This window comes from Tachypleus tridentatus, chromosome 1 (assembly GCF_004210375.1).
Source record: "Tachypleus tridentatus isolate NWPU-2018 chromosome 1, ASM421037v1, whole genome shotgun sequence".
Classification (NCBI taxonomy): Eukaryota; Metazoa; Arthropoda; class Merostomata; order Xiphosura; family Limulidae; genus Tachypleus; species Tachypleus tridentatus.
The window spans coordinates 150,564,347-150,590,093 of record NC_134825.1 but is presented as its reverse complement, the minus strand read 5'-3'; the positions used below and the strand labels follow the sequence as shown (position 1 = coordinate 150,590,093).

At 34.2% G+C, this 25,747-nt stretch overlaps 1 protein-coding gene across 2 annotated transcripts; it reads left to right on the top strand.

Moving 5' to 3' along the window:
- Positions 1–8,126: 8,126 nt before the first annotated feature.
- LOC143226972 (thyrostimulin beta-5 subunit-like) lies at positions 8,127–20,901 on the top strand. 2 transcript variants are annotated; one of them, XM_076458531.1, is made up of 3 exons: positions 8,127–8,414; positions 17,231–17,452; positions 18,891–20,901. In XM_076458531.1, exons 2-3 carry the CDS (start codon positions 17,249–17,251, stop codon positions 19,110–19,112), a joined length of 426 nt encoding a protein of 141 aa, XP_076314646.1. In that variant the 5' UTR covers positions 8,127–8,414; positions 17,231–17,248; the 3' UTR covers positions 19,113–20,901. The 2 variants fall into 2 exon arrangements, with proteins under 2 accessions (XP_076314646.1, XP_076314640.1); XM_076458525.1 differs by having other exon boundaries at positions 8,131–8,414; positions 17,207–17,452.
- The last annotated feature ends 4,846 nt before the right edge of the window (positions 20,902–25,747 follow it).

Below are 25,747 nucleotides of genomic sequence, written 5' to 3'. Positions count from 1 at the left end.
TTCAGCCGTGGGGGCTTTATGTGACGATCAATCCCACTATTCGTTGGTAAAAGAGTAGCCCAAGAGTTGGCGGTGGGTGGTGATGACTAGGTACCTTCCCTCTAGTCTTACTCTGCTAAATTAGGGACGGCTAGCGTAGATAGCCCTCGAGTAGCTTTGCAAGCAGTTTAAGAACAAACAAACTGAACGGAGCGTTTTCCAATAGCCAATTTAACATGTGCACTCCCCCCCCCCAAAAAAAACAACAACAACAAAAAAAAACAACATAAAACAATTACGTCAACCATAACCATATAGTACATGTACATAAAGTGGTGAGACGAGTATGCTCTTCAGCATAGTTGCAATAACCAGAAGATAAGTGGGTCCACTTCAACGTTTTCAAGTATCTTTTATACCTCTCTTCAAATCCAGGCACTCGTGTTGAAATTTCTTCTTTAATTCTTTAGCCACATAGTTTAGGGACTGAACATTTTATCTACGTTTTAATTCCTTTAATGTGTTGTGCTGAACTACATAACACGTGTATACACGATGGTACAGCGATAACAATCGGGATTCAATTCCCGGCGGTAGACACAACAGTTAGCTGAATGTAGCTTTGTTTTGAAAAACAAACAAACAAACGTCTTGAAGTGAGGTACATTCCATGCTTGCGTCGATAGAGCATTAAAGATGTGTTCATTTTATTGGAAATGGAATCTGTGCTCTCACCTGCTGCGTGCATGCAAGTTAAGCAATTTTTGTTTATCAATTATGTTTTTCATTTTCTGGAAAGTGTTAAACTATTTATTAACCACCTGCAGTGCTCATCTGACACTTTCTTTACTGTTTATTCAAGTAACAAATGTCTTCGCGTTGTATCTGGGGTTTTTAATTCTGAAATGATTTGATAGAAACCGAATATTAGTGCATTATTTATTTTAGTTTAGGAGAACACTTTACATACACAATATGATTTTCAAAACAGACAAAATGAAAACTAGGTTTCGGACTGTAAATGTCTCTAATTATTGCATATTTACTAGTTTTGCAACACTGACCCAACTTGCGAAAGAAATTACTAGTACAGTGATGGACATTTAACTTTGTAATGCTTGTAATGTTTGTTTGTTTTTTGAATTTCATCCAAAGCTACACGAGAGCTATCTGCGCTATCCGACCCTAATTTAGTAGTATAAGACTAGACGGAAGGAGGCTAGTCATCACCACTCACCGCCAACTCTTGGGCTACTCTTTTACCAACGAATAGTGGGATTGACCGCACATAATAACGCCCCCACGGCGAAAAGGTCGAGCATGTTTGGTGCGGTGGGGATTCGAACCCGCGACCCTTAGATTACGAGTCGAAAGTCTTAACCCACCTGGCCATGCCAGGCACTCTTTGTAATGCACTACTAATTTTTGTTATGTAGTGTGTAATAGAAAATAACTAAATTGGTCAATAGATATTGTGGTTTATAATACTGTTGTTTGTTTAGAATTAAGCACAAAGCTACACAATGGGCTATCTGTGCTCTGCCCACCATGGGTATCGAAACCCGGTTTTAGTGGTGTAAGTCCACAGACATACCACTGTGCCACTGGGGGGCGATTTATAATATAAAAATCCATGTTCCTCTCCCCCACTTCCCAACATTTAACCGGGTTTGCTAGTATGCTTATGAAGGTCGTGTAGTCCCCCGCTAGTACAGTGGTAAGCCTACGGATTTACAACGTTAAAATCAGGGGTTCGATTTTCCTCGGTGGACTTAGCAAATAGCCGTATGTCGCTTTGATATAAGAAAACACACACACATAGGTCATGTAACTGTACATTCATCACGTGTACTGACAAGACACTAAAAACACAGAAACAATAAGTGCAAATACTGAAAGAAGATTAAAACAATAACAAACAATTGTAATAACCAGTATCACTCCTTAATATTTCATCCACTACAATAAGCAGATATGCAGTGACAAATATGATGCACGATAGATGATAGACACTGATAATTAAACACAAGAAATTTGCTTAGTCGACAAAGAATAATTTTAGATCTTGGCTGTTTGTAACTTTAGTACCTCCTAACGTAGGTATTATTATTATTATCATATATGTGTGTGTTTTCTTTCAGCAAAGCCATATAGAGCTATTTACTAAGTTCACCAAGGGGAATCGAAACCCTGATTTTAACGTTGTAACTCCATAGACTTACCGCTGCACTAGCGGGGTGCAATAATTATTATATAGCCTTCCTAGCCTCTCTTTTGTTGTTTTTTTATGTGAATTGTAGTAATTGATTTTAATGACGTCATAATGAAAGTCTAATAGCATAAAGTTTGTTTAGTTTTTGTTTGTTTGTTTTTGAATTTCGCACAAAGCTACTCGAGGGTTATCTGTGCTAGCCGTCCCTAATTTCGCAGTGTAAGACTAGAGGGAAGGCAGCTAGTCATCACCAACCACCGCCAACTCTTGGGCTACTCTTTTACCAACGAATATTGGGATTGACCGTCACATTATAATGTCCCCACGGCTGAAAGAGCGAACATGTTTGGCGCGACGGGGATGCGAACCCGCGACCCTCAGATTACGAGTCGCACGCCTTAACACGCTTGGCCATGCCAGGCCTTCTTTAGTCAACGTTCAAACATATCCATTTACTCGTATGACTGATCTGAACTTATTCAACTTATACTTGTGGGCGAGTAGAGATCTTAACTCTTCAACAGTTACCATTTTATAAGTTTTGTACTTATAATAATTTTTTGCTACAAAAATAACTTGCAATTATTGTAAATTATTCTTACAAGAAACTATTATAAAATTAGTTCACAAATAATATTGTTAGGTTTCTTTAATGGTAATATATAGTACTGGCATTTTTTGATATTTTTAACAATTTTTTTGTTGGCATTGTATCTATGTATTTTCTCAAAATCTCTAATGTAATATGATTAAAATTTTCTTGAAGTTGTGGCCAGAGGCTTACTTTTGTAGAGTTGCTACTTTTATTAAACATGGATTCCACCCAATCCAAAATTTTTTTTATGGCGTTATGATCTGGACTTTGGACATCCATTCCATTCGCTGAAGATCTCCTAAGTTTTATTTGCCAAATAAACTTGGCATTTCGTGAACGTGTGTTTGGGTTAGTTATTTTCTTGAAATATAAAATTTTGTCTACTCATCTGCTTTCTTGTCTGAAGGTGATTGAAAATATTTGCAGTGTCCCTAATGTTGCTTCACAGTTAGTTGAAGGCACTCTTTCTGCTGTTTCGCATTGACACTCTTTGGCAAATATATGTATATATGTACGCCTGTTGAAATCAAACAGTTCGAATTTAGACTTGTTTGTCCAAACCACATTGTGCCATTGACCGGACAGAATACACGTAATTTTGTAAAAACTAATATTTTTGCGCAGTAAGGGCTATCTTGTTGCTGTTCTTCTCCAAAGGTTACTTTTTTAATGTTCTTGAAAGTTTATATGTGCATGACTTTTCAATGCCATAAGCAACATTTAAACTGCTTTCTTTCGGCTTTTCAAGAAAATGATTTTTATACATCTAACATGTATCACAGCGAACCTTTTCCCACTATTCTGGCTTGTTTTGTGTTATAGGAAGGGTTTCCTTGTATCTGTCCAATGTTATTTTGCAGCACTTGGTGAACTTCCAACCAGTATTATGAAAAGATTTGCGTTTAACTTTCTCAGGGAGTGTTAATTCTCTCTGCTTTGGTATTTTAATGACAACACCACATTGTATTAGCTGTACTAAGTGATGTTTTTCATAAATAAATGGCCAGGTGGTTAAGGCACTCGACTCGTAATCTGAGGATTGCGGGTTCGAATCCCCGTCACATCAAACATGCTCACCCTTTTAGCCGTGAGGCGTTATATTGACGGTTAATTCCATTATTCGTTGGTAAAAGAGTAGCCTAAGAGTTGGCGGTGGGTGGTGATGACTAGCTGCCTTCCCTCTAGTCTTACACCGCTAAATTAGGGATGGCTAGCGCAGATAGCCCTCGTATAGCTTTGCGCGAAATTCAAAACAAACAAACTAAACCGGAAATAAATAAATTCCACCAACAGATACCTGCAAGAAACTCAGATGTGAAAATCTATTTTTTTTTCTCGTGATGACCAGTAAGAGAAACTAAGGGCAATAATGTTGAACAATGTTACACCATTTTGTGTTAACTTCAGGCACCTTGAACAACTTTCAAGTATTCTGCTGCACTTAATCATTTTTGGCTTTTGTTGCTTTTTAATCTTTTTCCTTTTAATGCGTAGCACATTAAAGCCACGAAATGTGAGAAAATGGATAATTTGTCTATTCTAATGCCTTTTTGCAACATTCGAAGCTAGGATGGTTTTATATTTAATTACACAATAAATAAAAATTACGGAAGCAATGGGGGTGTCTCACAAATTTTTTTTTGTTATTGTAAATAAAAATATAAAATGGTTTATTTGTTTGTTTTGAATTTCGCGCAAAGCTACTCGAGGGCTATTTGCGCTAGCCGCCCGTAATTTGGCAGTGTAAGACTAGAGGGAAGGCAGCTAGTTATCACCTCCCACCGCCAACTCTTGGGCTACTCTTTTACCAACGAATACTGGGATTGATTGTCACATTATAACGCCCCCACGTGTGAAAGAGCGAGCATGTTTGGTGTGATGGGGATTAGAGCCCGCAACCCTCAATATAAAATGAATTACAATGTTAAGTTGTATCAAACCTAATATATTATTTTTAAATTCACAAACGTAAGTTGTAAACCTTTGTCCCAAAACTCATTTTTGCCGTTTTTTTTAAAACCAAGTATAAAAAATATTTGTCAATTGTTCGAAATCTATAAAATGATACATTTTTATGAATATTAACCTCTGTTTCATTTTCTATGAAATACGTGAAAGAACGTAGTGATTTTAATGTATTATTAAACAAGCAAATTGTCATTTTCTTGGCTTTATTCTCAAAGCATAGACATATTTTATATGTTTACGTAATATGTGACTAATATTGTTTGCGAACTACACACACATATTGCTAATTATTTTGATGAAGCAGTGGTATGTTAATTGATTTACAACACTAAAATTGGGGGGGGGCTAGATTTCCTACATTGGACATAGTGCAAACAGCTGATGGTTGAGTTTTAGGGAAAAAAACAACAACATATATATTAATTAACGAGTTTGTTTCTTATTTTTCCTAACTTCTTTTAACCTACTGTATTATTCATTATGGATTTTAGCAGACAGACACACTTGGTTCACAAGTAAAATATATATGAGAAATTTTATTATGTACGAAAAACACATAATTTTTATACATTCTCTTTACAATAATTTTTAATACACGATTACAAATAAGAGATACTTAGGGTTTCATTTCGGATTAGTGTTATTTAAAGCTGATAACAGATGGCTCGCCATGAGCTGTTACCGATGGATGTTTATGCGTCAGTAAATATATGCAAGTCATCAACGGTGCTATGTTACTATGATTTAACATTAATGGTTTGTTATATAAACGATAATTTCAGTGTACTGATGTACATTGATTAATCTTTCTGTGCGCATTTCTAAGTTTGTTTATGGGTGTTTCTTCTAATGGAAACTAACAGGTGATTACTGAAGTATATCTGTCACACCGCACATATCATATCTTTCATGTGTCGTTACATCAATGCCAAGCTTTGGTTAACAGCCTACTGGAACTATGGATGCTTATTTTGTGCTGTATTTCTCCTCTGTTAAATTAAAGCTGTGTTCTTATTAGAGCTTCACCATTTTTTCTAACTACTTTTAACTTTTGCTTGTACTTAAAATATCATAATTGATGTAACTTTTATTTGATTATTATTATTCTGTTGTGTTTTTTTTCTTCTATTTAGATCAGAGGGCTTACTTGAAGATAATTCAGCGTATGTTACAATAAATAAATTCAGATTTTCATTTCTATTCTAAAATGACGAATGTGTCATAGTATCGTCATCAGAAAAATTCAGGGTGCAACTTGTGTACTGTTCTAATAAAAAACGTGCGCTTAACAAATAACCGTAATATAACAATTAGATGACAATTAATTGTGATGAAATATGATAAATTTGAGAATGTCAACATTAAATAATACTTTGTTAAGAATGGTAGTTCTATCTCTATCATTGAATAAAAAGTTACTGTCACCTCTAGCATCACGCTTACAAGTTTAATTGAAATGTTTGTTATTAAGCCTAAGCTGGATAAAAACCTAATGCTTACCGCTGAATCAAACGATTCCAGTGCGTATTTCTTACTGGTATCTAACACTGACAGATTTGTCAGGTATGTTTCAATGCACTTTTAAATTCAGCGATTACATGGAAAACGATTGTAAAGAATGCATCAAGTAATTTTTTTACGTGCCAAACAACTATTTTGTGGTTTTATGTAACAAGATTAGCATTATCTGTAGGGTGTAACTTGTGTTAATATTACCTGGAGGGTGTAACTCATGTTTATAACAACTAAGCCTATTTTAATCACATTGAAAACCTTTTACATCAAGATGCTCGCTTGGGAAATTATATTTGGTTAGTATTTCACCTTTAAGGTGACTAGGGTAAGTTACAATACACGAATAGCTAATTAAAAGATAATTATCAGAGTAAGCTTTTCATCGTTTGTTTTTTAGTTCAGAAATTAGTTTAAAATTATATGTAAGGATAATTCAACATTTCATTATGTTAAAAATAACAACTTTTTTTGGAACAGCACCAAAAATACGTGTGTACATTCAAAATGTTTTCTTTTATTATTGTTTTACAATAGCTGAAATTAACAATTTATTCAGTAATGAATGGTTAGTTATCTATTTGAGTTCCTATGTTGAATGTACATAACTTGTTCCTGTATCTAATACGGACAAACTGACAATACAAAATAAAATGACTAAAATCACTGCAAAGAAAAAGCGTTTACATAGTCAGATTTTCGGCCAAACAAAGTTAATGAAGATTTTTGTCATTTGGCTGAAACGTCAATAACATAATTCTTTACATAAAAACAAGATATGATTAGACTTCGAATAACGACAAATACTACCCATTAATGTATCTCAGAAGATTGAGTAACAGAATAAAGGTCAAAGAACAGGTGAGGATGCTGTAACGTTCTACCTCTTAGTGTGTCACAAAATATTGAGTAACAGAGTCAAAGTTAAAAAATGTGATGGTACTGGAACCTTCTTCTTACAAATACCGAGCTTTGAACAAACAGTGTAAATGTGCACAATAAATAATGAATAAATATAACGTTTTTTTTTGGTGGTTGACTGAATAACAGTATCAGTGCTATAAAAGGAATGACGGTCTAAATTTTTTCTTTTCTTTTCTGAAACATCACCACGGAAGTACAGAAACAGTGTTTGATCTGATAACGTAGCTGTCTTCTTTATTCGTTACGTGGACAAAATACAGGGAAAGTGTAAAGGTCTATAGCACTGAAAAATAAAAAAAAACATGATAATGTATTCTGTTTTTTTTTACCACAGTTATTTGCTTTTAGGATTTCATCTATTCTTCGTCACGATAGATTTAGTACGTTAATTTAGAAATATAAAATTGAAATCAACCGTATTCGGATATTAATGAACATGCTTATGAAATAAATAAAAGTGTTTGTATTATCATAAATAGAAATGAAATAAAAAAAGATTCTCAGAGGGTATGCGTTCCACAACTTGGCTGTAATAGAATGTTAAATTATACGACCCGCTTCATATTTCATGGAAAAGTGCAAAATTAGTTGTTACGCGTTTTTGTTTGGTGTTTTTTTTTCCATCATAGAACATTGATCAAGTATATATAGAGTGTAAAACAGCAGCTGCATCTATTAGGCTAAATATCAAAATGAATGCGTTAAAGTTATGTTTGAAATTGTTATCTCTCTTGTCGTATAATTTTTCCATGGTAATTGTAGTGCTGCTGACATTTTATTTCTATTGGTCGACAATTAGCGACATCTAGTGAACATAATTATGTTTCTTAAACAATCTAACCGCCTACTTATTTTACTTTTTTTTTTATAATACTGTAGATGTCTAAAGGTAATAAAGGTTAGAACCAGGTTTCTACAAACTTTACATCGTGGGGTCATTCTTAAAATGGTAAGCAGACAGTGTTTGACGTATCGAAATTGTGTGGGCGGATGAATATATTTGGACCAATCATCTTATGCCTGGTGCGTGGGTTTGTACGGTCAAGTTAAGCGAACGTGATCGCGCCGCACGTTCTCGCGATATCAGAGAACACAGAATAAAAGTGAAAGACGTAGAAAACATCACAGCATGAACAATTCTCTTCTCTCTGTCGGCCTTTCATCTAAAGTTTTCATCTAGAAACGTCAGAAGAATCCTAAAATAACATCTTTCTCAAAAACCGGGTAGGTGATTTTCCCACCTTATGTAAAACACGACTGCATGATTTCTTTTTCTCTCTATTTTCGTAAGAAAAAGTTTTTGTTTCTGTTTCTCCATTTTCCACCTCGTTTGTTAAAACGTTCGAGAGGCTTTATCGTAACAAACTTAAGAAAAAGAGCTAAATAGATCTATGCAACTTAAGAATATCCTTTTAGCTTATGGTGAAAGTCGTCTGAAGTCACTTTGACATGAAATAATACGATTTAGTTAAACAATAACTGTGTTAGTCCGATCTATAAATCTTAAACGTACCTGAAATTAGCTCAAGATAAAGGAGAAACGAAACATTAACGACTTCCCCAGTGACTCTCTATTACACACATTATGCAGATAAATATTTTATTTGAAATATCTTGTTGAACCAAGTCTGTACTGATGACAAAGTTATTAGAAACGGTCTTTACACGCCTCGTAATCATATGATAACTTTAATTTCTCTTCCAATTATGTGGAGTGCAAAATTCGTTTTTTCCTTAGTTTATTATTAAAATTTGAACACGCCTTCAGTGTGCACTACAAATCTTGCAAGACAACAACAGCAAAGAAAAATATGTATATTGCACAATACCTATTTTTTGTGGAACATATTTTGGTGTTTTACAAATGGATACTTTACCTAGAAGACACCGTTCAATTAGACAACCAATAAATATAATTTCATGGTTTATTGAGACTGAGATTCTTACCTGGAAATAAGAGCATTCAACTGCAGTACTTGTGTGTGTGACTGAGCAACAAAGACTGACTTATTATCTATATATTACAATGTACAATAGAGCCTTAACTACAAAATATTCAAAGTTCTTTCCTGTTTTAAATGGAGACGGAGCTTTTTTAACACTTTAAATGTGCTGTTTTTATACGTTAAGCTCGCATATAGATATGCTCATAACAGTGTGAATCTGTTTTTTATGTATATGCTGTTTTCAGTTAAAATTCTTCGTGGAATTCTACACGTTTTTAAAGATTCGTTTCCTTATTTGTATTAGATCAGTTCAATAAGTAACGCACGCCTTGACAGATTTAAATAACTCTTCAACTCTCTGCTACCCACTTTTAAAATGTTGAATTACATTGTTTTCTCACTACGATTGTTGTATGTATTTGTGTATTAGCATTACATTTGGTTATGTTGCTATCAAACGAAGAAAGATAGTAAATTAATTAATGGATTTTGTGATAAAAGTTTTTTTTATATAAAATTTTGTTTTCTGAAACGCTTTGCACGAGCATGTTTGATTTTCTACTTGGTGTATTTGTAGCTCAATAAATCACACATTAGTCACACACACACACATACATACATACATACATAATTAAGTTGAAGCTGTATGACAGTTTAAGTTACTTTTACAATCTTGAACTTATTGTGTAAGGCGTTAAAGATAATCAGTCGTGTTTCTCTTTATTTGTCACTGGAATTAAAATCCTCAGACAAGTTTGAGGTTACTTGTAGAGCCAATGTGTCCTAGATGTATTTGTTCCAAATCACTCGCCTGTAGAAGCATTATTTTGTTTGTTTTGGAATAAAGACATATTAAGCTGATTTTTGTGTTCAGAGCGAGGAATCGAATCCCAGATTTTAGCGTTGTAAGGTCATAGATTTACCGCTGTCATATAGCGGGACAGGATATATTTCTCTTTTTCTTGCACATATTCACATATGTTCATCTCAACGTATCAAAGATCTGTAGTCTGTCTAAACATCTGAACATCTGCTTCTCAAGTTTTTTCAACTGATATATTTCTACACCCCTTCCACCCCACACCCCTGGCACAGCGATATCCATAGTGGGTTCAATATACAATTCGTCATTGTGTAGTTTTGTGCTTAACTATATAAAAAAAGAATAGTGTTACTTAGGCCTTCAAAATAGTCATGTTGTGTTTTACATATGTCACTAAAAAAATATTAGCTGAGTTAAAATTAATACCATAAACACACTGGTTAATATTTAGACCAATTATTATTAAAAACAACAACAAAAGAAAAAAGTTTTCAAATGACATTGCTGTAATTCAAATGTGATATGCCATTGTTTAGAAGTCTTAGAACTAAAGACGTGGAGGTCCGGCATGGCTAGGTGGGTTAAGGCGTTCGACACATAATCCGAGGATCGCGGGTTCAATTCCACGTCGCAGCAAACATGCTCGCCCTTTCAGCCGTGGGGGCGTTATAACATTATGGTCAATCCCACTATTCGTTGGTAAAAGAGTAGCCCAAGAGTTGGCGGTGGTGATGACTAGCTGCCTTCCGTCCAGTCTTACACTGTTAAATTAGGGACGGCTAGCGCAGATAGCCCTCGAGTAGCTTTGCACGAAATTAAAAAAACAACAAAAAATTAAAGATGTGCATTGATATAGATTCAACTGAAAAAAGGTTTCAATGTCCTAGAATTGAATTATGAAGTAGAAACAGAACGTGATGTAAGAACGATGCAGGGTAAAACTAGGTTTAATTAATCTATTTTTGAAACAGTCTTCACTTTCGGTATATACCTCACACAAGGCACTGCTTAAAGTTTCACTGGAAAGCGTAGTATTTAATTCCTGCTTACCCTAAGTCATGCGCCCTTCTAATATGCAATATAACATACGCAAACCCTTTTTTTGGTATACCCTCTAACGTGTAATATCCTACATTTTTTTTCTATATAATATCTGTGTAACTGATTTTATTAACCATGTATCAGAAAGCTCATTCCTTCTTTCACTTTACTCTTTAATATCCATTATTGTTACCCATGCTAGTTGGGTGAAATAGGAAAATTTAAAAAAAATTACCTACATATATTAATTCACAAGTTTGTTTCTTGTTTGCCCCAAGTAGCACAGCACAGTCAGCGGACTTATAAAGCTGGAAACAAACAAACCCACGTAAGAAAATTCTCTTCTTTGTAAATGCTCTACAATACGTATCATTCAAATACACATTAGAAAACATCTCTTCTTCGTATATACTTTGTAATATGTATTGTTCCAACAAGAACTAAGGACCCTTTTCTTTTCTTTAGTTTGTGTATACATTAGGGACGTTTGATTTGTGTATTTTACCCCATGTAAAATTGAAGTATAATTGTATATTCAAGATATATCACAAATGAGTGCTTAGTTGGATAATATGAAGTTTAATAGTATTTTTTTATATGTTTTGTTTTGGTTTTTCAATGACTTGTTAGTTGTTAACGAGATTAACAATTTAACAATACTGTCTTAAAGTATCAAGTATATAGGTTTGGATAAGAATAGCTAAAAGTTACTTATATTTTCAGATTAAAGTCCGAAAAGTGTATTGACACTGATTATATATTTGTATACTCACTTATCTTGAATTAAGCATTTTAGTTTGTTTCATTTAAATGCTTAACGCAACTGTCTGAAGACATAGAAACTGCTTATAAGTTGTTGTTGTTTTCATAATTTTCTTGTGTCTCCAATAATATTCGTAATCTGCATCGTTTATCTGCTCGTAGTTTGTATTATATAATTATGAGTCGTTATTGATTAGATGGTTTGGTTTAAAACCAAACTTACGGTCAATAGATGGCGCTAAAATACTTTATAATTAACTTAAGATGTATTGAGTTTGATATTTCTTTACTTGTCTTTTTAAGTTTTTATTTGCGTGCAACTATAAAAAAATTAAACTTGTTTTCCAGAGCAATACAAAAATACGACAACAATAAAACATAATAAGGTACAGTTAATTACTAACAGTGTGATAAAGAACTATAGTTTGTTCGTAAGCTGTGTGAAAGGAAATTTGCTCAGGGATCGAATCTTGAATTTTAGCATCAAAGTGAGAATGTTTTATCAATTAATGACTTGTCACAGATATTATAAAGTAGATTACCGCAAGTTCTAAAAGTATGGCCCTGTTAGACAATGAAATTATAATTTCTTTGTTAGTTTATTAGAAACCAAAATATGAATCTAATTTATACGTTAGGAAATATGTCTCACTCCAGTCGTTCTAACCCTGCATAATTTACTAAAAGAAATATAACCTTCTCCATGATTGTATCCGAACTCTGTTATATTGTTACTGTTTAAGATAAACTTGACTGTTTCAGTGGAGACTGATGTACCTGGAGCTCAAAATCTCATGAGTTTCCTTTTATTCCTGCCTGGTACAGCGGTATGTATGTCTGCGGACTTGCAATGCTTGATTCCGGGTTTTGATTCCCGTGGTGGACAGATCATAGCTACTACATTATGTTGCTTTGTGCTTGAATTCAAACAAGTTTTTACTCCAGTTATTGGTTAAAATGTATTTAAACAAGATAAGTTTCAGAGTACACATGTGATTTTATATAAACAAACTATAGACATTGATAAAAATTACTGAAAAAAATACTTATATGACATATTTGGCATATCTATATTGACTCCTTATTCAAAAATACGTCAAACATCTTAAATATATATATATCAACTCTTCTGAAATTCACTTTTTCTCTCATTGGGGTGAAAAGCAATAAGATATTACCAGAAATGTAATCAGTATGTATGAATGGTGATTGTGTTGTCGATGGCTTGTTTAGTTTGGTTTTGGTTTCAATTTTGCGCAAAGGTACACGAGGGCTATCTGCGCTAATCGTCCCTAATTTAACAATGAAAGACTAGAGGGTATTCTGCTAGGCTTGCTTAATAATAGTACTGAATTGTTTTTGCAAAATATAATTATAAATGAAGTATTCTGGTGCATTCAATCAGATTGTCGTTTTTGTGCCCCAATTTAAATTTACAACATTTTCCAAACTATTAAAATCAAGTTACTTTTAAACCACTTAAAATGATTAAATGTTTTTTTCTTAAGCATACAAAGGATTAGATGTTTGTTTTCCACGCCTTATAAAAACAAACTTTACGCTGTGGAGAACACTTTGTAAGTTGTTTTTTAAACCTCGTTGAGTGTGTATTGTGGTCATTTTTTTTACTGGGTCTGGCATAGCTCAGTGATTAGAGCATTTGACTTCCAATCTGTGAGTCGCGGGCTCAAAACCCGTCACTGAACATGTTAGCTCTTTTAGCAGTGTGAGCGTTATAATGTCACGACCAATCCCACCATTCGTTGTTAGGGAGTAGCCCAACAACTTACGGTGAGTAATGTTGATTATCTATCTTCATTCAATCTTATCTTCAAAACTGAGGACGGCTAGTGTAGATAACCTTTCTGTAACTTTGTGTAATATTAAAACAAAACCAAATAATTTCTGTTGAAGAACTTGTAAAAAATGGATGTTTTTCTGAAGGACAGCAAACGATTTTTACTCTCACAGACCAAACCGTGTATTTAAAAACAAACTAAACACAGACGTGCATAAAAGTTCCAAATTTTAGTCTGTCTTTAGCACGACTACGCCAATATGTTTCCACGACTACGCTTTTATCAGTTGAATATTTCTGGAACATTATTTTCCATGCTGTGTGAATGATTTTACTACGACAACGTAATTAGATTTATTAGGTAATACACAGAACATTTCCAATATTATACTCCCACACATTTTCACGTTATTGAATATATTGCATTTCGCTAGTGCAATGCAACATCTTTATGACCAGTTACTATCTCATCCAAAGTCCCTCGATGGCTGAGCAGTAAGTAAATTTATGGTCTCACTATGCCAGAATTCGGAATTTGATTCACCTCGGTCGCTGGAGTGTACACAGTCCATTGTGTAGCTCCCTCAGTAAAAAAAAAGAAAACAAAAAAAGATAAAAATAAAATCCAGTAGCGAGATTTTTATCAACAGAGCAATAGAAGACTAGATTTCTGTAGTTACTAAACGTACAGTAAAGACATGCTCGATAAAATTTGACAAAAACTTAGTGTTTGTTTTATTTAAGGCCCGGGTTCGAATCCTTATCCAACCAAACCAGCTCGCCCTTTCAGCCGTGGGGGTGTTATAATGTAACCGTCAATCCCACTATTCGTTGGTAAAAGAGTAGCCCAAGAGTTGGCGGTGGGTGGTGATGACTAGCTGCCTTTCCTCTAGTCTTACACTGCTAAATTAGAGACGGCAAGCGCAGATAGCCCTCGTGTAGCTTTGCTCAAAATTCAAAACAAACACACCAAACGTTTTATTTAATGAAAACAGACAAAACATTTTTTGTTTCTGAGCATAAGAATTAATATTTGAAATCGAGATTACGAAGTAGCAATTTATTCAAACCATACAAGTAACTGCTGCTTTTATCAGTTCCAATTTAGTCTAGTGTCTCCTGTTATTTCGGATCAGTCGTGTAACTAAAAGATATCGTTACTAATGTTTTCGGTTCCTCAGATGGCGCTACTAAGTGGATTTCTTTTATCAGCTTCAATCGTGGATGAGTAGGTCATTTTGTATCAGTTATACGACAGTAATATGATAGGTGATGTTTTCCGTTCCAAGTCTGGATTATATTGTATTTTTATTTTGATCATGAGGTAGTGACATAATTTCTGATGCTATCTGTTCCGAGCCCAGTCCACTAGGTTCAGTTATTTCAAGAAACTGATGGACCTTATTATTCACTCATAACTGTAAGCCTCTTTGTTATTGAGGTAATACCTTGTACTGGTTTGTAGACAATACGCTAGGTAGCCACCATAGTGCTGATTATAAAGATACATTGGAGCGCATGATGCAAAGCAAATACACTAGTGTTTGTCTTACACTCAGATTTACCTGTTTGCTACTTTAATGGAAACCGGTCTAGAAAAAAAGAGGTTTTAAAGGTTCTCTATCCTAGTGATACTGTGATTATTTCTTTTATATTTCTAGGAGCACGTTTTTTATGATTTGTACTAAAATTTAAATATTGAAAATTTTTCATTCACTTCAAATAATTATTAGTAATTAATTAATAATTATTAATATATGATTTGGAAGTTTCAAATATAGGCTAATTGTTTTGTTGTCTAATATTAAATACGTCCGTGCTGATCATAGTAAAGCAAGGGTTTCATTACTGATTAATAAAAAGTCCACACAGAAGATTGTAAAGGAAAGGTAACCGAGTGATGAGACGTCTAATTGTTACCTGTTAATTTCTCTAAATACGATTTTCGTTTGTTTGTTTTTTAATTTCGCGCAAAGCTACACGAGGGCTATCTGCGCTTGCCGTCTCTAATTTAGCAATGTAAGGCTAGAAGGAAGGCAGCTAGTCATCATCGCCCACTGACAACGCTTGGACTACTCTTTCACCAACGAATAGTGGGATTGACCGTAACATTATAACGCCCCCACGGCTAAAAGGGCTAGCATATGTGATGTGACGGGGATTTGAACCCGTGACCCTTGAATTACGAGTCGAGCGCCCTAACCACTTGACCTTGTTGGGCTATTAAAATATATGAAATCCCTCTGTTTTCGCTCACTTTTATCTTATCAGTGGCCCAGTAATTAATGCATCGGTCTAGTGATCTAAGTGCCAGGTTCAAGACGTGGTACTACTTAACACTTTCACTTGTGAGTGTATTATAAGAAATACAGTCAATCCCGTAATTTGATGAAAAGTACTAGCTGGAGTACTCCTACCTTAGACGGAACTTATGTAGATTCATGATTAATGAAAGGTTATCTTAGGACATGAAAAGTTGTTTCCTTTATTTATAATTTAAAAAAATATATTAAAACGCCCATAAGAACAGCAAAACGCAAAATGTGAAGCCGTAAGTTTGCATGTATTTTCTCATGGACCCAACAAACCTTCATGCCAAATTTGATGAAGGTTCATCAAAATGGCGAAGAATTGGTAAAAAAACAAACAAACAAACCGCAAAACAGTCATAAAATCGCTACATGCAAAATTGAAAATTTATGTGTATTTCCTCCTGGACCTAATAAACCTCTATACCGATTCTGGTGAAGATTCAGCCACCTCCTGTGAAGTACTTACATGGACGTACAAGAGAAAGTACTATTATGTGTATATAAATCGCGCCAATGAATTAGATCCGAGTGCGACGTAGTTATGACGTCATTGTTTGTGTGTTTGTTTTCGAATTTCGCGCAAAGCTACTCGAGGGCTATCTGCGCTAGCCATCCATAATTTAGCAGTGTAAGACTAGAGGGAAGGCAGCTAGTCATCACCACTCACCGCCAACTCTTCGGCTACTCTTTTACCAACGAATAGTGGGATTGACCGTCACATTATAACGCCTCCACGGCTGGGAAGGCGAGCATGTTTTGTGCGACCGGGATTCGAACCCGCGACCCTCGGATTACGAGTGGAATGCCTTAACACGCTTGGTCATGCCGGACCAGTTATGACGTCATATCTGCACTCTGAAAAAGGAGAAAAGTAAAGTTCTCTGTATGTACACAGGATAAAACGTTTGCGAAGTTGAGGGTTTACATATCGCGTAATTTATTTTTTTATCAGTATCATATAGGCAATAGTTCCATTATAGTATGATTTCTCTGATTTTTCCTCTGTTCCATTTGACTACAGATATTTGTGACCTGGCCGTTTTGCCCACGGTGTGGTTAATTAAGTTGTCATTCAAATATAGAATACATATTCTCATTATAATTTAGTGTAATCTTTTTCTTATATAATACAATAGAATGTGACTATATATACAAATAACATGAGGTGTTCTTTACTTTATAGGAAAATGTGGGCTCCTAATAAAGTTAAACTTATAAATCTTTGGTTTGAAAATAAGTCGTCTCGATGACAGTTTTGTATTTATACATTTGATTGAAATTTCTGTTGATAAATGTTTTGTATAAAGTTTGCTTACAAGTTTACTGTTATGCAGATCGAGTGTTTTCTCTGTACTCAGCTTTGACTCTTCTCTGGAATGTTAGTGCGACTAATGGAAGTCCTACTGGGACTAATTCTACTGGTCACAGGTATATCCTCTGGGCTTATCAACCCGCAAGCAACTCTGGAATGCCACAGACGAGAGTACACTTATACTGCTACAAGAACAGACAGTAGAGGTCGCCAGTGTTGGGATTCTCTTACTGTTATGTCCTGTTGGGGTCGCTGCGATTCTGGCGAGGTAAGTTGTGTTCCCAATAAAATTTTCGAAGCTAATTTGTTACAGGATAAACACAGGTAATCTGTTTCTGGTGGTTCATTATCTGTACGTAGTGTATTTTTTGTAAGAAAGATTTTGTAACTAATCTATGGCTTGTCTGTTTCATAACTGAAGATTCAAATGTAAAACTAGTAGGCTTAAAATTATTATAAAACAAATGAACTGAAGATATTTTTTCTATATTTCTCCGTAGCTTTTGCACATCTGTGACTACGAGCTGCAATGGACAAATTAAGAAGAATGTAATAATTAATAATGATTAATAATAGGTTAAATTTTTCATAAAACAACTTGGCTGCAAATGTTTTTCATATTCCTGTTAATTAATTTTTCATAGTAATTACACACCTCTGATTTTGAGCTACAATGCTCATATTAAAAGGAATATAGAAAGGAAAAAAATTACAGTTAGCTTGTTTTTATAATAATTTTAGGCCTATTGATTATCATTATTTGCTTCTGTATGTTTCATATTAGCCTGGGCCTTGCACAGCCAAGTGTGTTAAGGCACTCGACTTGTAATCCGAGGGTCGCGGCTTCGAATCTCGGTCGCATTCAACATGCTGGCCCTTTCAGCGGTTGGGGTGTTATAATGTGACGGTCAATCCCACTATTCGTTGGTAAAAGAGTAGCCGAAGAGTTGGCGGTGAGTGGTGATGACTAGCTGCCTTCCCTCTAGTCTTACACTGCTAAATTAGGGACGGCTAGCGCAGATAACCCTCGAGTACCTTTGCGCGAAATTCAAAACAGAACAAACATATTAGCCTGTGTTTGCAGCCAGTCTGTTTTACGTGTCAGCATTTGTGCCCGTTGAAATAAAACAAACTCGATAAAATGTTGCAAGCACAAGAAAAACAGGGCAAATCTTAATAACTTAAAAATCAGATAAACTTAATAAAGCAAGCTAGATTAAAATAAGCTAAAATAGGCTTAATGATATATTCTAAATTCTAATTTATGTTGATTCTGTGGTGAATATCTTAAGTTGGCTATTCTGAATAGGCTTAATAAATCGTGTCAAAGAAGGATATGTTTCTAAGAAATTAATTAAAACATAGGTATATTTGAAACAAAAGTAAGTCTAACAATATGCAGTAGATTTAACATACAGTAAATAATATATCTAATGAAATATTTCAAGACTGTCCAGGAGTAAGCTTAATAAATAATATTAATTTAAATAAAATTAGAAGACAAAAAGCAACAGCTGTTAAAATGTAATTGTATATTGTCGGGTATAGGCATAACTTGTGTGTTTGCAGACGAAACTACTCGTTGAAAGAAAGAGATAAAACGAAGAAAACAAACTGTCTGTGTCTTTTTGTTGTTGTTCTATTCAGTGTTATACTTTTTTATATTATCAATAATAACTTTCAAAAACTTTTGTAACATGCTGTAGATTGCTGATTGGCGGTTTCCGTTTAAGAAGTCTTTTCATCCCGTGTGCATACATGAAAGAAAACGTTTAGTAAAAGTCATACTTCAGCACTGCGACCCAGATGCCGACCCAGAATTGCGAATCTTTGAGTATTACGAGGCAGATACTTGTGCATGCCAAATCTGCGAATCGTCGACAGCAAGTTGCGAGAGCGTCCCCTATCGGTCAAGTCATTTACCATAGGATACTTCATACTCTGCCAGACTTGAGCCCTTCATTTACATGTGCCTCGAATGTGAAAGAGGAATAACAGAGCTTGTGACACAAATAAACTTATTAGTTCTTTTTATATAATATTTATTCGTAAAATGGGAAATTTGAAGATCACTGTTGAAGTAATAACTTGTTTTCATGTTCGCTATGTTATCTTTTGTTTTCTTTAACATTCCAAAAAATGTAGAGTCGTGACAATTATGGTCATTGGTGGTGTAAGAAAACAAATATTGTTTCATTATATCATTTGGATTTTGAAATTTCCGTATGAGTTTGTACCAGACTTAGTATTATTAATCATATACATCAGACAAACAAATTTATAGCTACAGACATATGCAAAACACACACACACAAAGAGCTATTATACAATCAAACAAACTTTACAAAACTACGATTACACCTGCGAATAAACGATAAGAGGATATTAAACCAAGTTATTATTAACACGGTATCATTAGTGTTAACATCAAAGGTGCTGAATTTATATGTAGTGTCAGCCCATCGAGAATTCACAACCTGTGTTATGGGTTGACCCAGCTAGAACATTATATGTATCTGGCTGGTAATCGGCAAATGTGTACCTGGTGATATTCAACATAGGTGTGAATTTTTACCTTGTATATGTATGACTTCTAAAATTGCACATGTGAGTGTGAATCGTTACCTTGTTTTTGCATAACTTCTAACATTGCACATGTAGGTAGATTATCCGGCCCGTTGACCTGTAATTATAAAACGTATTAGAATATAGTTTTTATTCAGAAATGAATAAATTACATCCGTGTTTCTGAAATAGACTAACCATATCACCCATGTAATCATTTAACGTAAGAGGCACCTGGTCATGATATTGGTATTTTCGCTGCTATTAATCGATGTAAAACACGGTTGGTGATATCTGTGTTGCACATATACAAGTGAACGTTTCAGTTAAACTGATATGTTGATATCTTAATTGAATCGAGAAGTCAATACCACGAGACACGGAGATATAAATGATTAAATGCGATTTAGAACTAACAGAATTTGTTTTTTGCTTTACAGATGTCCAAGATAAGAGAAGTATTTTTTATCATTTATAAATTTAACTTTACACTCCTTACACCGTAAATTTCGTGTGTTTCTAAACACAAAACAATATTTAGTTTACTGACAAGAAATGTACAGTATCTTTTCATTAAGATCAAGTGTTAACTGAAAAACACACATACACAAAATGTTCTGAAACACTTGATCTTAATGAAAAACATACATACACAAAATGTTCTGAAACACTTGATCTTAATGAAAAACACACATACACAAAATGTTCTGACAGCATTCTCTTGTAATATAACTAATCAACTTGCAGTTCATGAAAACGAACGGATAAAGAATTAATCAGTAAAGGCACTCTCATAAAAAATACAAAATAAACGATCTTTACTCTCCAGATAAATATAAAATAATATTTTCGCTTTTGCGGCTTCTTCGGGATTAATACACATAACTACAAATGTCGGATTGATGTGTTTTAGATCTAACGACATATTGTTGACTCGAATGTTCCTCAAATTAACCTGTGGTTAAGATTTATAGAGATTAACTTGTGATAAAATAAAATGAGTTATGTCCTAAAATAATATATTTACTCGCGAATTTAATCGGGTTATTCTTAATGTTGTTAAACGTTTCCTAATAATCTGAATCGCTCTGACGGTGGAACATATACTGATGTATAGAGGCTTTCAATGTCGTGTTAGAAGAAATCCAATAAACGTTCATATACATAACCGTTCATTGAGTGATTGCTCGTTCTTTTCCAGACAAGACAGAACATTCGCTACATGTGTGAAATTTTAAAAATATAAATGCTGTGCTACAAGCATGCTACTTGGCGGCTTCTCCTAGGATATTTGATACAACTCAGTCTATCTTTGAAAACTTAATTATTTAATAGCCACGTAGCGTTTAACACGAGACAGAGGTGTGTTTTTTTCTTCATTTACGACCTGAATTCCAATGAGTTTGGGATAAACTGAAATTTTAAAACAATATTTTATACATCCTGGTGGCTTATCCAGTCGAAAATCACGTAAAACAAGCATATTCTATGAGGGGGTTTGAATTCGCCATCTTCAGACTATAAGTCGAGTGCTCTAAGAACTTCACCATGACCCCACCTTCTCCCCCACACACAAGAAATTTAAGTAAATCTAAAAATTCGTGGTTTTGGATTACGAAGACGTTTGCTTCAATTACTACCAGAATGTTATCAATCGTGTCAGAGGATGTCTAGTTTGTATAACATGTTTCTTTATATTACGTAAATCATTACAACAATATATTTTTCTTCGTTACAAAGTCTCATAAATTATCATGAGAATGTTGCTGCGGAGGTAAGAAATTTAGGCATTATGTAACATAATAATGAACTTTAAAATATGTTATATCGTCTAGCTTATCTACGCTAGACTTTAATTTTAGATTAAAATTTGCCATCCTCACTCGAGACTTTAAAGATTTGGAGAGGGAGAGGGGGGAACTCTCAATAATTTCTACCACATTTGTTTTTTAAGACATTTCTCTCCATAGCAAAAATAAATTTCCATTTAATACAACATGAGGCCCGGTAAGTGCTTAGGGTGATGGCTCGTAATCTGAGGGTCGCGGGTTTTAAACACCGTCTCACCAAAACTGCTTGCCCTCTCTACCTCTTAGCCGTGGGCCAGTCTCACTATTTGTTGGTAAAAGAGTAAACCAGGAGTTGGCGGTGGGTGGTGACGACTAGCTATCTTCCCTCTAGTCTTACACTGCTCAGTTGGCCAAACATGGCTAGGTGGTTACGGAAAGCAATCAGAGGTTCGAGGGTTCGAATCCCCATCACACCAAACATGCTCGCCCTTTCAGCCGTGAGGGCATTATTATGTGACGGTTAATCCCACTATTCGTGGATAAAAGAGTAGTCCAAGAGATGGCGATGGGTGGTGATGACTAACTGCCTTCTCTTTAGTCTTACACTGCAAAATTATGGATGGTTAACGCAGATAGTCCTCGTGTAGTTTTGCGTTAAATTAAAAAAACAAAAAATATGAAAGTAATTTAAAAATTAGGCGAAAAGTTTGAAGTTTCATCTACTTACTAAGACTGGTCAAAACATGAAATATTTTTGTTTAATCATAGCATTTGATTATACTTGTAATGAGTCTGAAATTACTCAGTTTGTTAAGCAGAACAACCTCCTATCCCGGTGGCCCAATGGTAGGCTGGGAACTTAAAATCGAGTTTTGATAGTCGCAATGGGATCATTTTGAGACCCCAATAGAACAGCGGTATGTCTGCAAACTCACACCGCTAGAAACTGGGTTTCAATACCCGTGGTGGGTATAGTATAGACAGCCAGTTGTGTAGCTTTGTGCTTGCTTCCAAACAAACAAACAAGCTCGTCAGGTACGTTTGTGCTTGGGAACAAACAAACAAAAATAAAGCATATAGCTGATTTTCCAAAATAAAACACACTACACGTTATCTAAATATGGTAAACAAAAAATTCACGTATTCTTCCAACCGCTAGAAGGAGCTTTTATTACATGCCGTGATCACACTTCCGCGTGTATTGTTGGTTTTTATTTTATAACTGAATACTTTCAAGTTTCAAACATATTTTCTTGTATTAATAGTAAGTACTGCCGAATAATAAATACATATATTATTTCAGTAATTTTACGATTATCAGGTATGGTAATAAAATGAAGTTATCAAATATTTAATATAATATAATGTAAATTTTGCATTATGAAATAAATATAATTAATCGAAAATAAAGTACAAGAGAGGGTTTGTGAACGTGGTGTTTGTTCAGACCAATCCACAGATAACTTTTTTATTGGGGGGGGATGGTATAAATAAATAAGACATATATTGGAACTACAAATGATATTTAATTTTAAAACTTTTAATTTATTCATTGTTATGCACATTTTTCCCTTTGATGGTAACATAATTAATTTATTTTAACACTTTACGTTGCTAAACACAACTGATGACCCGGGCGTTGGGGCGTTCGACTCCCCATTTGATGATCGCTTGTGTGAATTGTCGTTACACCAAACATGCTCGCCTTTCTGCAGTGGGATATTATAATGTCACTTTCAATTACACCAACCGTTGGTAACAAAGTAGCTTAAGAGTTGGCGGTGGGTGATGATGACTAGCTGCCTTCCCTTTAGTTTTACAGTGTTAAATTAGGGACGGTTAGTGCAGATAGCCGTCATGTAGCTTTGCGCGAAATATCAAAAAAACGAAACTGATATTTGCTGAAGAAAGAAAAAAACCAATAACTACCAGTTTATGTTTATGTATTTTAATTACAGTTATACGAGTTACAGAAATAAAGCAAAAGCTGTTTACAACCAGATCGTTGTATTCGGTATAAACATAAAAATGTAAATAATTAATTCAAAACTATAGTGATTTTAAATATTTTACTTAAATAAAAGAAAATGCTTCGTTACGACCTCCTAAAGTAATTGGTTTAAGCTGCCATCTATAATATAAAAAATTTTGGATAACGACTCCAATTTATTATTATTCATATAGAATTGTTAAAAAACAAAATCAAAGACAAGATTAAAAAAACTTGTAAGTTTCTAATGAGTTAATTAATTTTTGGTATTAAAATTCTTTACATTTACTATGCGATTTGTTATTTGAAAACAAAAACTTAATCCGAATTCAATAACAACTTATAAACTGTGACTACCAAAAAACTTTGAATATTTTGCTTTATATAATTGAGTGCTTATAATGCCAAAGTTTGGTATATGATCCCAATTTTGTGCACAGCACAGACACTTTATCATGCAACTTAACAAAAAAATAATCAAACAAATGATTAGAGACAAAAGTTCAAGCAAAAAGCTGCGCAAAGCGCTGTTTCCTCTATTTCTGCTGAAAGGAATTAATCTTGTCTTTTAGCGCTATAAGGTTAGAATCCTACTGCTGAGCTGAAAAAAAAAAACCGAATGTAATTTGCTCTGAATAAAATACAAATATACGTGATTGTTTCAATTATTTTTAATTAAACTTAAGGCAAATACTGGCAATAAATGAAATGAACACAGTTATTTTGTTAGGTGTGATAATGAAACAAGTAGAAATAACATAAACAAAAACAGCAACTTGACTAATTGCAAAACATATATTTTTCTTATTCATAATTCGTTTGTACACAACGTAGCTGAGTTATTTGATAACAAAGAACACATGATTATTCATTCCTTGAAAACAAAGCGAATAAAAAATGTATGACATATCAGCTGAACACAATTTAGGGACCTTTCAAGTCCAGGTTTGTAGTCGTCCTTTACTGTGCTTTTTAAAATAAAACAAATATTGATACGTACGTATATGATATTTAATAAGAATAAAAAATAATAACTGCCAGCAAGTGCTTACATTTCTCATTAACTATAAAAAAATAATGTTTCATGATAATGTAAAGTAAGATATTACGAAATCATGTTTTTAAGAACGAAAGGAAACTGTTGATAAAATAGTAGGCTTAAAACAATATTGAAAGATAACTGCTTATAAATACGTATGTTCCACAAGAACGAGAATTGGTTTACGGTTTGTTTTAAATTTCGCGCAAAGCTAGACGAGGGCTATCTGCGCTAGCCGTTCCTAATTTAGCAGCTAGTCATCACTACCCACTGTCAACTCTTGGGCTACTCTTTTACCAACGAGTAGTGCGACTCACCATCACATTATAACGCCCCCACGCCTGAAAGGACGAGCATGTTTAGTGTGAGGGGTATCGAACCCGCGACCCTCAGATTACGAGTCGAGTGCCTTAACCATCTGGCCATGCTGGGCCACGACTAAATGTGTTGAAAACAAAAGAAGTTATGCAGACAAAATCATGTTCCAGAATAATAGTAATCTTTGGAAAAATTGTGTTTTTGAACAACGAAATGTAACTGATAACAAAAATCATGTTATTTTAATTTTAACGTGAAATGTATACGCATAATATATATATATAGTGTAAAAATTATGTTTCATGGTGTGAGAAATAACTTCGACCAAAATCATGTTATATAACAACTAAAAACAGTTGTTGACAAAATCATGTATCATTATTAAAGCCAAAAATAGCTGCTGACAAAAAAAAATACAATAAAGTTTAATAAAGTAGAGCAAAGCTGTTAAGAAAATTCTGAGATGTGTCGTGTGCAAATGGATTTTATTAGAAAACACTAACTGGTAGTGAGTGAACATATTTCGAAACATTTAAATGCAACACGAAAAAATAAATACATTTCAGATTTGATCATTAACATGTAAACACGTATACGGTAACTGAAAATGTCAAAGTAAGAATGAGTTTTATATTAAAACAAAAGAAGTCCAAAATGTTCCGCTTAACCCTGTGTGTCTCGTTGTTGCTACGGTGATCAACTATGTTGCGGTTAGTAAATGCTGGTTTAATTTTTTAAGTAATACCCAATTTAGAATATCAACATTAATTAAATTAGTACAAGGCAGAGCTCTTTGTGAGACACAATGTGTCGAAGCTGTTAAAACGAAGCATATTAAGACAAAAACGCGCACTGGAGAAA